This window comes from Sminthopsis crassicaudata, chromosome 3, assembly GCF_048593235.1.
Source record: "Sminthopsis crassicaudata isolate SCR6 chromosome 3, ASM4859323v1, whole genome shotgun sequence".
NCBI lineage: Eukaryota > Metazoa > Chordata > Mammalia > Dasyuromorphia > Dasyuridae > Sminthopsis > Sminthopsis crassicaudata.
Window position 1 is genome coordinate 490495122 of NC_133619.1, and position 14527 is coordinate 490509648.

At 37.5% G+C, this 14527-nt stretch overlaps 1 protein-coding gene across 5 annotated transcripts; it reads left to right on the top strand.

Annotated features, from left to right (window-relative positions):
• Positions 1-2090: 2090 nt before the first annotated feature.
• On the top strand, positions 2091-14220 carry SPATA19 (spermatogenesis associated 19). 5 transcript variants are annotated; one of them, XR_012488337.1, is made up of 8 exons: positions 2091-2271; positions 2370-2426; positions 2789-2878; positions 3210-3301; positions 7862-7939; positions 8377-8446; positions 13274-13377; positions 13968-14220. XR_012488337.1 is itself a non-coding variant. In XM_074303770.1 (7 exons), the coding sequence occupies exons 1-6, from the start codon at positions 2194-2196 to the stop codon at positions 8435-8437; spliced, it is 456 nt and encodes a 151-aa protein (XP_074159871.1). In that variant the 5' UTR covers positions 2091-2193; the 3' UTR covers positions 8438-8446; positions 13274-13524. The 5 variants fall into 5 exon arrangements, 4 of the variants coding, with proteins under 4 accessions (XP_074159871.1, XP_074159870.1, XP_074159872.1 ...); XM_074303770.1 differs by lacking the exon at positions 13968-14220 and having other exon boundaries at positions 13274-13524; XM_074303769.1 differs by lacking the exons at positions 13274-13377; positions 13968-14220 and adding an exon at positions 9499-9685.
• The last annotated feature ends 307 nt before the right edge of the window (positions 14221-14527 follow it).

Below are 14527 nucleotides of genomic sequence, written 5' to 3' on the forward strand. Positions count from 1 at the left end.
TTTAAACACCCATTCTGTGTTCCAGTTGAACTATGTATCCTGATTTAAAAGTCTGAGATCTTTGAAATAAATTCCTATTCAATTCAGTTTAAACAGGTATTTTTTTGGCACCTGTTCTGTGCCAGTCACTGGGCATTGAGGATGCAGAGACAAAAACTAACCATTTCAGCCCTCAAGGAGCTTTTAGGAATGATGTAGCTGGAACCTCTCATTTCCAGTATGAAAATATTTTCCAACAAGCCAAATCAGAGCTATTAGATTAGGATAAAGAAAGATTTAGCCTGAAAGGATACTGGGTTATCTGTCTAATCAACACATTCATTGTGCATTACTTTCCTTCCTTAAATCCTAGATTTCAGGGCTTCAGCATTTTAATTTGTGATGGATGGGGAATGAAAGCTGGCATTATGGAAATAGTATAACTGAAAGAAACTCTTTTTGTTAGATCACCTCTCTCACCCCTTCCCCCATTCTCATTTTAGGATGAATAGTCTAAAATCATAGGTAACAGTTTTGTGATAATTCATGAAAATAGGTCCCAGGACCTAAAAGCAGTTGGTATTGGTAGGCAAGGGAGACAAAGGAGAAATATGTTACATCCTAGTGTGAGTTACTTGCATTGCAAGCACTACTGGGAAAGTACATTTTATATATATATATATATATATGTGTGTGTGTGTGTGTGTGTGTGTGTGTGTGTGTGAACAAAATGGAGTAATTCTCAAAATGGAATAGTTCTGAATTCACAGAAGGAAACATGGTGACTGATGATACATTATTTCTCTTTCATTCTTATTCCTCATGTATCAGAAGTTACATTTTAAAAATAGTTACTGAATATTAAATATAAAACTGACTGGGGCACCAGAATGTCAAACCAGTCAATTTTACTCACTCACCAAAAAGTGTACCTGGCAACTGCTCTCAGTCAGCAGATGTGGAATCTTAAAATAAATTTTGATTGAGTCAAGTTTTATTGATAGCTCTAAATCAAAAGAAGTCTGATTTCCTTATACTGAGTGGTTCATTTTCCCAGACTAGAAACCTAAATGACTTATATGGTCAATAGTAAATGGAATCACTGGGGACAAAAAGAAATAAAAAACTGTTTAACTCAATGCTGAAAGGTCAAGCTATAGAGAGGGCCAAGTCAGGCAGGACTGTGCCCTTACTCTGCTTATGGTTGAGGTCAATGTGTGGGAGCCGGTATGAATATGTATGAGTTTGGATATGGGTTCCACTATTTATTACAGGTGTGACCTTGATTAAAATTCATTAACCTCTCTGGGTTTCAGTATAGTAAAATGAGGAGATATGGACTAGGTGACCTCTAAGGTCCTTTGCAACATCAAATCCTATAATGGTGAAAGACATGGGATGATAGCCCAAGGTGAAATTGCTTTAAGGTCAATAAAGTGGCTTATAGGGTAATTATATATTTTATATTTTTCTAAAGAATGCTCAGGGAGGGAGCAATTGTGTGCCCAGAGTCTTTAGAAACTATTTTTTTGGAAATCATTCAAACTTTAGCTACTCTTTACTGGTCTACCACTAAACAGATATTACAAAGGAAATAGACCAGAATGTTTCTTTTTTGTAGTTGCTTTGTCTCAAGGAACTTCAGAGGGATTCTTCCCCTTCCTTTTTGTTTTAGACTTTTGTTTGCATGTTCTAAGATCTCTCTTGGAAATAATCAGTTGCACTTATCCTCTAAGAATAGGGAAAGACATGAGTAAGACCCTTGAGATCAACTTTGACCTAAATGGCTCTACTATCCTTGGATCACTTAGCTTATATAAAATCATACTCTTTCTAGAAGATACTGGATCCTTTTTTTTTTTTAAACTCCCTGTGATTATCAGGTGTGGGTCCCTCTCCATGATGTGTGCCCTAAATTCCAAATAGTTAAATCTTATTCTATTGGCAGTCTCTTCCAGATTCTTATCTGAAACCCATCCAGAGCTAAACAATAACAAGAAAACCTCAGAATATCAGTAAGAGCCCGTGGTCTGGTATACCACTCCTCTCCCTTTCACCCAGGAGAACAAGGGGGACCATTGTCACATCATCAGTGGTCAGCCAATCAGACTGGAGTTTTGACACAATATCCCTGCCCCCATTACCCTATGGGAGTTCCAAGGTTGCTCCTATGGAAGGAGGGAGCTAAGGAGGAGGCCTGGCCTGAGCCAAAGGATGATTATTACAACATGGATTGTGTACATAATAGCCCGGCAAAAAGCGGGATTCTGCTTCCCACCAAAAACCAGTTCGGTAAGTGGGATTGCTTGAAGTAAAATTTCTGGGAAGTAGTTATTGAATGTGAATTGTTGGGGAGTGAGTGGAATCTAACATTGCTAAATCTCTTCTAGGACATTGAAGTTGTGGAAAGCGAGGCAGTGTCAGTGGTTCAACACTGGCTGAAAAAGGTTAGGAGGCTCTCTGAATAGGTATCCCCATTTATAAAAGTTAGAGACCACCTAGGGAGGGATCTACAGTGGGGTCAGGGATCCATGCTTTTTTGTATGAGTCACCAAGAGACTCAATATCAACATTTAATTGCAATTGAGCTCTGCTGATAAAGAAGGCTAGAGCTGAGATCTATCCACCAAATTTCTTAGATAACTTTTGGGGGTGGGTGGAAGAGCTTTAGCTAAGATTCTCGAGTATGAGTTTGGCTATACTCTCTCAGTTTACTGATGTCAGAAGGAATTATTTGGGGAATAATGGGATATATCTGGGAACTCAAGGAGGTTCGTGAAGCCTCAAAGAAGATCTGCTTATGTTTCAGACCGAAGAAGAGGCTTCCCAAGGTATCAAACAAAAGATGTCAAACTGTCCTCCAACTCATGGTCAAGAAGTACATGTGACAAGAGATGTGGTAACAGGGGCAAGAGTTTGGGGGGAAGAAGATCAGGCTAAGAAAAGAGGCTGGACCTAAATATCAATTATGCCTCTCCCTTATTTGTGGGTGGTTGAAGAGAGGGTAGGGGGTTGTATGTGTTTCAGTCATATATTTTTACAAACTTACTAGGGAATTCATAAAGACTGACTGATAAGATGAATATGACTGAGAGGTAGTTTCCCTAGAGCACATCCACAGAGACCAAGGAAGGCTGAATGGGGCATCTATTTGTAGGGAGAGGAGATTGGCTTGACTTTGTTTCATTCCCTGAAAAGAAATCATGATACTTTTCATTTGGATTTTCTAGGTGAAACATCATATTTCAAAATCTGACTTGTCAGCAAATCGGAGCCAAGAGGTCCTTGAGGAGAGAACACGGATCCAGTTCATAAGATGGAGGTAAAAAATATACCCACTTACCCTTCTAGGAGATTAAAAAAACCCCCATAGTAATAGTAGAGGGAGAGGCATCTGGCCACAAGAAAGATATTTCCCTCTGAATTCTATACTAGTTTATATTTTTTCTTTCTTCTCTGCTTTCTAGAAAAGTGTGCTTTGGATTGGAATTTTTTGTACCTTTGTTCTATCTCTAGAGGTCATTTTTTTTATCCTAAGCTTTCAAGTGATTCATGGGAGAAAAGTCCCTCCCCCACCTTTTATGCTTTCAAAACAATTTCAAATTTTTCTTATTTTTGCACCTGAATTGTTCAATAGTCATTGGACTTTAAAAGCTAAAGGAAAATAAGCTCTTAAAATGCAAAAGTCAAAGCCCTCATCTGCAACAGAGATGAAAAGAGGTTTCTTAGTGCCTGAGGCTAGAATTTTCCATTCTCCTTTCCCCTAGCCTTAGCAATCTTGTCTTGAAGTCTGTCAGCCCTCAAACTGAATCTCCATACCTCCTCCAAACATTCCCATGCATTTCTCTGGCCTACAGACCAGTGTCCCTCAAGGCTAAACTCTCAGATCTCTCTAAATATATAATTTATACATACATGCTTATATATTACATAATATATAAGTACATGTTACAGTTGTGTTTGTTACATACTTATAAAATATGTATTTATAGTTTATATAACTTATAAGATCTCTGATTTAGAGCTAGGAAAAAAACTAAAGATCATCTGCTTTCACCTCATTTCATAAATGAAGAAACTGAGACCCAGAGAAGTTAAACAACTTGCCTAAGGTCTCACAAATGGTCAGCATCAAATGTGAGATTCGAATTCAAGTTTTCTGACTCCAAAACTGTGCCACTTTGAAACAGTCATGACTCAAATTAAGAAATGCAAAATCTCATTATCGTTGTCTCTAATAATACCTAAAAGAAAAGTATCCATGCAAAAGAGACCTGGCCTTAGCTAGAGATGTAGTAAACAGGCCTCCAAAGCTTTAATTTGAAGATCTTGGAAAGCCTTTGACACTTCAGGAATTTGATGAATCACATCTTTGATGTGAATGTTCCCTCCATTGCTATAGTTCATGATCCCCAGAAATACTTTTTGAGTCTGTTACTATTCTTGTTTCTCTATAGGCCTCTTAAGATCATCTCCCTGAAAAGCTAATCTTCCTTTTAGGTCTTTTGTATCAAAAGTACCAATGTGTCAGTCTGGCTATTAATTTGTACTCCTACCACATAATCAACTCATTTTCTTTTCCAATCACACCATACTTGTCTGTGATATGCCCTAAATCTTAATACAACTTCTTAGGCATAAATCATTGTCTGGAATATGCTTCAGTTTACTTATATCCACCATCTGTCTATTCTTGCCCCCTGGACATATAATATCACAGGATGATATTTTTATGAAAAAAGGGTCTTTTCCCCATTGGGGTCAATTTAGGATTAGTAAACACTGAATAATTTCCCAAATGTATTACAATTACCTTTCTGGACCACTGCTCATCTGCAAAAGGTACTTTTTACTAATTCAAGGGACAGGCCTTTCAACTGAATGTCATCATCTAGATAATAGGCATTTCTAATCCTTTTGCTTTTTCTTGGATTGTTAAACTCATTTTGAAGAACCTTGTATCACAATGAGAAAGTCCTTTAATGTTCTAGAATTTCATATAATGAAATATATATTTCATATAATGCTGACACATCACTATTGTCAAGGAATTTCTTTTTCATTTGGACCATGTATAGAATGTTGTCCTGATAGTGGTGAACACCTTTGTATAAGATATATGTATATGTGTGTGTGTGTGTGTGTGTGTGTGTGTGTGTGTGTGTATAATATATCCTTGTTTTACTTCATGTCTTCTAATCAGAGTCAGTAAACAAGATTTCTTGTTATTTTATCTACTGAGTCAAATGTGTTTTTTTAATAGTTAACAAGCAATAAATAGTGAGATATTGTCCCCCTCTGCAATATTTGATTAACCTTATAATTATGTAGAAAATCAATTTATGTATGGTATAATACAAATTATGTGTACTTGGTCTTTCCCATTCATTCTTTGATTTCTTAAATGCCATTTATCATACTCTCATATTTTCATCAAGGTTACCTTCAAAATACATGTAGATAATTCTGACAAAGTTTTTTTAAACAAATGAGAAAGTAGGCACATAGATCAGTTTACTAAGGTCTTTTCTATCACATTTTTAGATAGCAATGTCATTCATTGTTTGCATTCTTTGGTAAATCTGTAACAAGGACTTTTTGTGTATGAGCCTGTACTACAAACTTGGCTGTTATCTATATGGATTGGGGTAGAAGGAGGTGCAGTCATTGAACTATGTATATTGTGGTTAGGGGAATAGACTCCACCCTATGGGAGACAATCATCTACCCCAAAGGCAGAGAGCCTAGAATGTCATGTTGACACATCTCATCTCGCCCTAAAAGACAAAGCTGTTTTGCAGCTTCCTAATTCCTATTTCCTGGTTGCAGAATTCCTATTCCAATTATTATTGATAAGTGGCATTGAGATACTAGACAAGGTGTAATTGTAAAAGAAAGTGAGTTGGTTATATGGTAGGGGTACAAATTAATAGCTAAAGTGATACATTGGTACTTCTGATATATACAAATCTTGAGGAAAGATCCTAGCACTCCAATGAGATTTTCTTTGGAGGATCTATGGAAAAATAAGAGTGCACCAAATTCAAAGGCATTGATGGGGTTCGTGAACTATAGCAATGGAGGAGAACATTCACAACAAAGATTTGATTCCTCAGATTCTTAAAGAGGCAAAGGCTTCCTAAGATCTCTAAATTACAGCTTTGGAGGACTGCTTACTACATCTCTATCTAAGGCCAGCTCTCTTGTGCATGGATACTTTTCTTTTAGGTATTAGACATAGGGATAATGAGGAATTATGATTGTTTCAAAGTGGCATAGTAGAAAAAGTATTGATTTTGGAGTCAGAAGATCTGAATTCATATCTCACATTTGATGCTGATCATTTGTGAGATCTTAAGCAAATTATTTAATTCCTCTGGACCTCAGTTTCTTTATCTGTGAATTGAGATGGAAATAGCTGATCTTTAGATTTTTCCCTAGCTCTAAATCAGAGATATCTTCTAAGTTATATAACCTAAATATATCTAATATATATGTATATTACATAATATATAGCTGTATATTATATTATATATTAGCATATATATTTCGTATTTATAAATTATCCATAGGCAATCCCTTTCCATAGCAATTAAAAATATCAGATTGATTCAGAAGGACCCGAGTTCAAATCTGGTCTCAGATACTTAACACTTCCTAGCTGTGTGACCCTGGGCAAGTCACTTAACCCCAGCTTCAGGGGAAAAAAATCAGATTGCCTTTATTCACTTAAGATACACTAACTTACTTTAATATTCATCTGGCAAAATATTCATTGAATGCCTATTAATTTATACAGTGCTATCCTAGATATCATATAGAATAGAAAGATATATAAAAAGACAAAGACTCTTTTTTCTGGGAGCTTGTAATATGTCTCATACACATGAAAAATTAAATAACAAGATATTAGAAGAACAATCTAGGATAAGATAAGTGAAAAAAGAGATAATTTGTGTTATTAATTCAGAAGAGAAGTATAATCTTGCCTGAGGGTGGATAAGCAGAGAGGACAAAGTAGAGGCTTCCTTCTATATTGGAGGAACAATTTGAGAAAAGTTAGGGAGGCTGAAAGCATATTGTATTAGGTAGATAGATTACTGTAGACTGGTAGATATCCATCAGCTTGTGGAAAATTTATGAGAGAGACCTGGGAAAATAAGCACATTATAATAGAATCAATTGGCTTCTGTTGTTTCAAAAAATAACCAATGATACTATAAGAAAATAACATTTCAATGAGTTGTGCCTTACCTGTGATGTTGAATTTTCTCTGTTACCACTCCTAATCATCACTACAAGAAATTCAGATTCAATAGATTCTATGCCCCTGAGTTGCTTTTTTTTTTTTTAAAGACTTTATTTTAATTGTAAGGATCTTGAAACATTTATTTTGATTTTGGGAAGAACATTTATTTTGATTTGGATGCTTGAATTTCTTTTTGTTATATCACTTGCCTACTATGGGGAAAATACAAGATTTCTGGTTTCTATATCATAATAGAGAAGTGGAAAAATATGATTGAGCAATATACTCAATTTGTCCTGAACCATTTGATAAGCTGATAAATTGAAAATATTGCACCACTCAGGGAAACTTGACTGGTCAAAAGCTTTTAAAAAAATAGTTGAAGGATTCTTAATTGGGAGTTCTTGAACTTATTAAAATATTTTGTTTTACGATTTCAATATAATGAGTTTCCTTGGTAATCATATATGTTATTTCATGGATTAAAAATTATTCTGAGAGGGGATCCATAAGGGAGTATAACCTTTAAGAGAATAAGGCAACATATTTTTATAATCCCACTTTAGCAGTTTCCTCTTGAGTGGGCCAATAGAGAAAACTTGAAAACTAAAATGTTTGAATGACATTTTACAGTCACACTCGTATCTTCCAAGTTCCAAGTGAAGTGAGAGATGAGGCCATGCGGGAGAGGATAGAGCAGGTGAGAAGAAGGTGAGATTTCCTTTTAATAAGACTTTTATGGTTTCCTAGTTTGGGGGTAAGAATGTTCATAGTGCAACTCAAAAGTCTAAGCTTCAGAGAAAATAATCTGTTCTGCTGTTGGGATCAAATCTTTGTAATAAAAGACTTGGATCTCTTTAGTCACTACCCAATTAGTCTAACAACAGATTTATACAAGTCTCTTAGTTTGTTGCCTGGTATATTTTACATTCTATAGAAACAGCTCAATTGGCCTCCATTTTCCTTTCCCACCCCATGTATTCTCTCATCCTAACTCCATGTCTTGGACCCATTTTCCTGCTGTGTAAGTAGGATCACTAAGAAACTCCAAGTGAAGTATCTGGTCATTATGATTCCCTTAGAGTCTCTTGCCCTATGGTATCCCTGATGATTGCTGTCATTTCATACCATCTCTCTCTCTCTTCCAGCGTGTCTCAAGTTATGGTTGAATGTACCCCCAGTGTTCAACCCTCATTCACAGACTGCTAGAATCCACAGGTGAGACAAACGATAAAGGTCAGTTTGGTAGGGATGGAGGAGGTTGGAGGTGGTGGAAAAAGGGAGGCTAGCATTAGTAAAAACTAAAATGGGTAATAAGGAAGCAGGTGTGGTTCATTCCTTGGGAGCAGACTGGTTTGTTCTTGGTTTGCCTGGAGAAAAGACCTTAGTGAGAAGGGAGGATATAGCTACTCGGTTTATCTTGTTATTCATCTCTCTGCTTCCAGGAAGAACTCTAAAGCAAGATTCATGTTAATGTCTTTGATTCTATATTGTAATATCATAGAAAAGCTTTTTCTAAAACCACCTGCTTAAAAGCGCAAAGATCAGGAGGACCATGAGGGCCTGTTTTTAAGGAAAAAAACTTATTGAAAATCAAAACCACAGGAGCTTTTACTCTCTGGATTAGGATTCAGGAGACTTGAGTGCTAATCTCAGCTTTGCTACTAAGCAAGTGTGAAACCTTGGATGCAAATAATTTTCATGGCTTCAGTTTCAATTTCCTCTATAACTTCATACAAACATGATTATACATGAAATACTGAGAGACAGTTCTGTGTGGTACTTTGAAAAATAAACTCAAGTATTTGACAAAATATAAGGTCAAAATTAAAATTATTATAGAGCATTCATTCAAGAAATATTTATGAGGCATCTACATGGTACTCACTGGATGTCTTCAAACAGTTTCTGAATGACTGGTTCCCTTGTTATAGGGCAAGAAATAGAATTAATTTTGTAGAGAGTATTCATGCATTTGATGATGGTATTTGAGAACCTTCCAACTTTAGGATTCTTTGTTTTCTGTGATTCTCTGTAATGTGTAAGCACTGTGCCAATCACTGGAGAGAATATAAAGATTAATTAATGGTTTGGGTCCTCTAGGAGCTTATGTTCCAATAGAGAAGTTATGACATATACATATATTTGCTTCCTCTACAACTGTCTCAAGACTTAGGTGCAGGGTTTAGGAGGCAAGAGAAATGTCCACTCCTATGATTGGCTGTTACCTCAATTCTGTCCTCACTATCCTGTCTGCTTCTGGCCTCCAGGTTGATGTCCTTTCAGGTTCATAGAAAAACCTGCACTTGAGGTCCTCCTCCCCCTAACCTTGATGTTTGACCAGTGCAGCGTGTCCTGGGGAAGAAAATCCATCTGATGAATCCATAACTCTGACAGTGGTGACATTTGCATCTTCCCACTAAACTACTAAATAAAGAGACATGCTATTTAAGAACATTTTGCTATGTGTCTGTGGCTGTGCTTCCAATATCTTTCAATCCCCTTTGATTTGGGGGCTGCCTGGAGAGAGAAACGTCTTCATTGTTCCAGCTTAGAGATCTCCCTCTCTCCCCCCTCGCATCTAAGGGGAGAAGGACCCCACTGGATAAATTAAATGGTTTCATAGACCATTTTGCTAGTTACCACCAGATGGTACTGTTTCTCCATAAAAGTGTTGTGTCAAAATGGGAGAGGTGGTCAGTCAAGTGTGCTATGGAGATTGAGTGCTCAGGTTTGGAGAGATCTCTGTGCAGTGCTAGGTATATGGGGAGCCATAAGAGATTATCTAAGGTATAATTTCTATCTTTGAGGAACTTTGCAGACTAGTTCTCTAGAGATCACACTCATTTGCATGTATTCAATTGAGAACATTTACAAAGAAATATAAACACAGTGGCAATTAAAATAGATTGTAAAATGACATGCTGAGAGAGCCTAGGAGAAAGAAAAGGTCAGGATTTATAGGAAGTTGGTGCACAGTAGACAGGACATTGGACTTGGAAGCAAAAAGACCTGAGTCTAAATCTGGTCTCAGACACTAGTTATGTGTACCTAGGCAAGTAATTTAATCTCTTTTTAAGTTATTTATTTTTCTTAGTTATAAAAATGGGCTAAATAATAGTGCTTACACCTCAGTGACTATGAGGATAAAATGAAATCTTTGAGAAGCAATTTCACTACTCTTAAGTGCTAATAAATGCTATTGAGGTTATTCAGGAAAGGCTTTTTGGAGAAGGTAAGGTATGCATAAGGTTTCCTGTTTCTTCATGATATTTAGAAAAAAGGTCTTTGAAGCTTGTGATTGAACTACCAAATGATACTTTTTGCTTTTGGAATTTTGTGATGTAGGGCATGTATGTATACAAATACATGTGTGTGTGAGTACATGTAGTCATCTAGTGTTGTAGGAAGAGACATTAATAATATAGCCACAACTTCAAACCTTGGATGGAAATGAAATCATTAAGTAGCTTAAATGGAGTTTTGTTCTGTGCATGATTAACCCCAGGAGGAGAGTTTGGGAACAAATATGCTGCCTCTACCTGTATTACACAGGGGACTGAGGCATGGTGAATTAAAATAAAATCACTGGCAAATTTGGGACCAGTCAGCTGTGACCAAGCCATTTGTGTAGCTAAATGGAGCTGAAAGAGCTAATAAAGGCTTTGTGGGTCATATATCCAAAAGGAGAGGAGGGGAGAGGAGGAAGCGAGAGAGGAGAGGGAGGGAGGAAGGAAGAAGGGGGAAGAGAGGGAAGAAGAGAGAAAAATAGGGGAGAGGGAGAGAGAGAGGGGGGGGAATAGAGGGGAAGTAAGAGACAAAGAGATGGAAGAAGAGAGAAAAGAGGAGGGAGGAGCAAGAAGAGGAGGGAGAGGGAAAGGAGGAAGAGAGAGTAGGATAAAGAGAAATGTGGGGTGGGAACCATTCAGGTACTCTCTTATGTGTCAAGTATCATGCACATCTTTATTCTTAACATTAAGTTCCTAAATGCACGTGGATTCTTATAGGGTATTGTAGAAAGAAAGGCATATATATATGTATATATATGTGTATATATATATATATATATACACATATATATATATGTATATGAGGATGTAGAGAGAATGTACAACTACATTAAGTACAAAAGACATGACTGTTTAATCATTTAGGGGTAGATGTATTGATAAAGGAAAGAAAGAGGTAGTAAAAGTAACTACTAAAATTCCAGTAGTGATTAGAGGGAATAAGGGGAGAAATGATCATTATTTTCTGGCTAAACAATACAGAGAAGTCTTATAAAGGAAGTGAAGCACTTGAATGACACTTGAATGATGAGAACTAGACTGTTTGGTAGGCTGAGGAAAGCTAAATATTTAGACAAAAACAATGAAAAAAATAATAATAATGAGGCTCATTCTGATATAGTGAATAGAGAGATGGCCTTGGAGTCAAGAAGAACTGGATTCAAGACCTACTTCTGGGTATATACTTGCTATATGATCTGGTTAAGTCATTTAACATCTCAGTGCCCTTAGTCATTTTCTAAGAATGAGAGGTGCAGAGAATGTGCCTCATCTGTAGTACTAGATGAAGTCCTTCACTAAGAGTTTTCCACACTGATGTGGAAAACATAGTTCCAATAAAAGTAACAATAATAACTAACACCCATAATATTATTAATAGGGTAGATACTGAATGACTATATGTAAAGGAGACTTTTAGTTTGAGTAAGAGTTGAACTAAGTGAGTTTTGAGGTCTCACCTCTGCAATTCCCTAATTAGACAAATTCACCTAAATCCAACAAACGTTAAACAACTACTCTATACTATAACACTCTAGTATAAATGGGGATGGTGGTGTAACTTTTATATAAAGCATAGTCCTAGACCTCATACAGTTTACATGTTAGTAAAGGAATAAGATAACTTTACAGAGATAACTAAAATAATAATAATGATGATGATGATGATGACATTTATATAGAGCTTTAAGGTTTGCAAAGCATTATCTATACTTTTTAATTTGATCCTCCTAACAACTTTATGAGGTAGGTGCCGTCATCCTCATTATACAAATGAGATCTGAATCTGAGAAAGGTTAATCTAAGGACATAGTTAATAAAAGTGTCTGAGGGTAGGATTTGATCTCAAATCTTTCTTACTCCAAGGCCATCTAATTATTACAGTCATTTTCAATATATAAAGGCCTTTCATTCACAAAACTGCATAAGTACCATGTATAAAATAAATTGATCTATGATCTCAGAGGGATTAAGTTCATTACAGAAAGTGAAGGTTCCATGAAGAAGGTGACATTTGAGAGAAGATGGGGGTAATTGATATTTATTTCTTTGAGACTAGTTTCAGAAGGATCCTGGCTCAAGATGGCATGGAGTTTAGAGGGTGGGTTGTTGCGGATTGTGAGATAGAAGGTTAGGATTAGAAAGCATAAATAATTGGAGTGGAATATAGGATTCGGAAGTTGTGCCCAAGACCAGGATGGAGTGAGGTGGGGTGGGAGAGAGTCAGTTTGAGAAGTGCATGTTGGGGGAAGAGTCTTGAATGATAATTTGGGGACTCGGGTGGAAGGCCGAGCCCAGAACAGTAGGTGGTGCTGGAGAGAATTGTCCTGTAGGTCTTGAGGCAGTGAGGGCAGAGAGAGAAAAATCCGGAGGTCAGGGTGAAGGTCAGCAGCAAACCAAGAGCCTGCAGAGGAGTCTTTGCAAAGACTAGACTTCAGGACCAGGGACAGGGAACGAGAATGAGACTCACCATTTGGAACTAGGAAAATGGCAAGCTTTAGGTTTTGAAATGCAGTCACCAAGGCCCACAACTAGGTAAGAACCTTTGAGAGGGAAAGCTCGGATGGCTGCCCGAGGCAGACTCTGCCGCCTGAGGCACAGTTGCAACATGTCTGTGAATTATTGATCGGTGTTAACATTACAGCTCTGACAACACCATTACTGACTTTGACTTCATGTTTAAATCATCACTCCAACAGCTCTGAAATATAGTATATTTTATTTAATACGTAACGAACAGATCTCCTTTCTGTTTCAGTTCCCTTTGCCGATTCTCCGTGCCAGTGCTCGCGGAGGAGTGAAGAGAATTGACTCCCAGAAAAGAGGGAGCAGAAAGGGGTCCGTGGAGAGCAAGCTTTCTGGGTAGTATAGCATGCGGACTCAATCTGGGAATGGCCTGGGCACCGGGAAGGGAAGGGCACGGAGAAGACAGAACAGAGTAAAAGGGAAAAAGAGATTCGGGGTAGATCAAAGAAGATATTCTAGACAGAATAAAATGTTTAAGGAAAATAGCTCAAATGGCAGACAAAAGGGATAGAGAAAAAAGGGTCGTTTGGGGTGTGAAATAATAAGTCTCTCTGGAAATCAAACGTTGTTGAAAAGAATACCGGGATTTGGAATCAGAATATCCACGTTCTAATTCCAGCCCCACTAGCTGTTGCCCTTGGGTTTCAGTTTCACCTGTAAAACGAGGTGATAGGAATAAATGATTTTAGTCCCCTTTAGCTCTAAATCCCATGATCTTAAAACACTGAAAGTCTCTGAGTTATACAAGGTCTTCAGCTGCACTTTGTATTCTGCTGTGAATTCTGAGGAAGTAGAGGGGGCAGTAGGAGAGAGGCTTCCCTTGAAGAGTTGCCCCCAGGACTGAAAAATAGTGAAGAAAAATGGAGATGACGCCTTTAAGAAAAACCCAAAGTAAGCTCTCTCCATTCCCTCCCCTCTCTCTCCAGTGAAATGTAAGAGGAACCTGAGTGTAAGACCAAGGGCTCCGCGTGGAGTTGATTAACCAGCAGCCAGAAAGCGGGCAAAGTGGAATTGATATTTCACAGAAAACGGGAGGAAGAAAAAAAAAAGAAAGAAAGCCAGACTCCACCAACCAACCAAACAAATTGTTCAACATGTTTTCCAATTACTTGGCAGGCTCCAGAGCGATGCTCGAAATTCATTTTCCATCCTGAGAGGGAAAAACAAAGGGGAGAGAAAGCAGCAGTTGTTCTTTACAAGTTTGGGAAACTTTGCTCCAAGCCAGACAGATCGGAGCGGATGGGGGTAATGTGGTGGAAAGCGGCTTTGAATTCATTAGAGGTTTTCTCTCGCTTTCCCAAGCTTCTACCACCCCCACCTTTTCACACACACAATTTTTTTTTCCCCTTTGCCTGTTTATTGTGTGATTCGGGTGGGGAGAGAGGGGATTAGATTTTTTTTTTAATTGTCTCAAAGTTTGTGACAGTGGGGAGCTGGATATGGACCTGATCAGGGACTTAATGGACCCACTTTTAGAAGATGCTGT

What these genes read in the sequence shown, in the direction of transcription:
- SPATA19 (XM_074303770.1), top strand. Translation starts at nt 2,194, where the DNA reads ATGATTATTACAACATGGATTGTGTACATAATAGCCCGGCAAAAAGCG. An exon ending in TCCCACCAAAAACCAGTTCG is followed by an intron (nt 2,272 to 2,369) that starts GTAAGTGGGATT and finishes AATCTCTTCTAG; the next exon opens with GACATTGAAGTTGTGGAAAG. An exon ending in ATAGAGCAGGTGAGAAGAAG is followed by an intron (nt 7,940 to 8,376) that starts GTGAGATTTCCT and finishes TCTCTCTTCCAG; the next exon opens with CGTGTCTCAAGTTATGGTTG.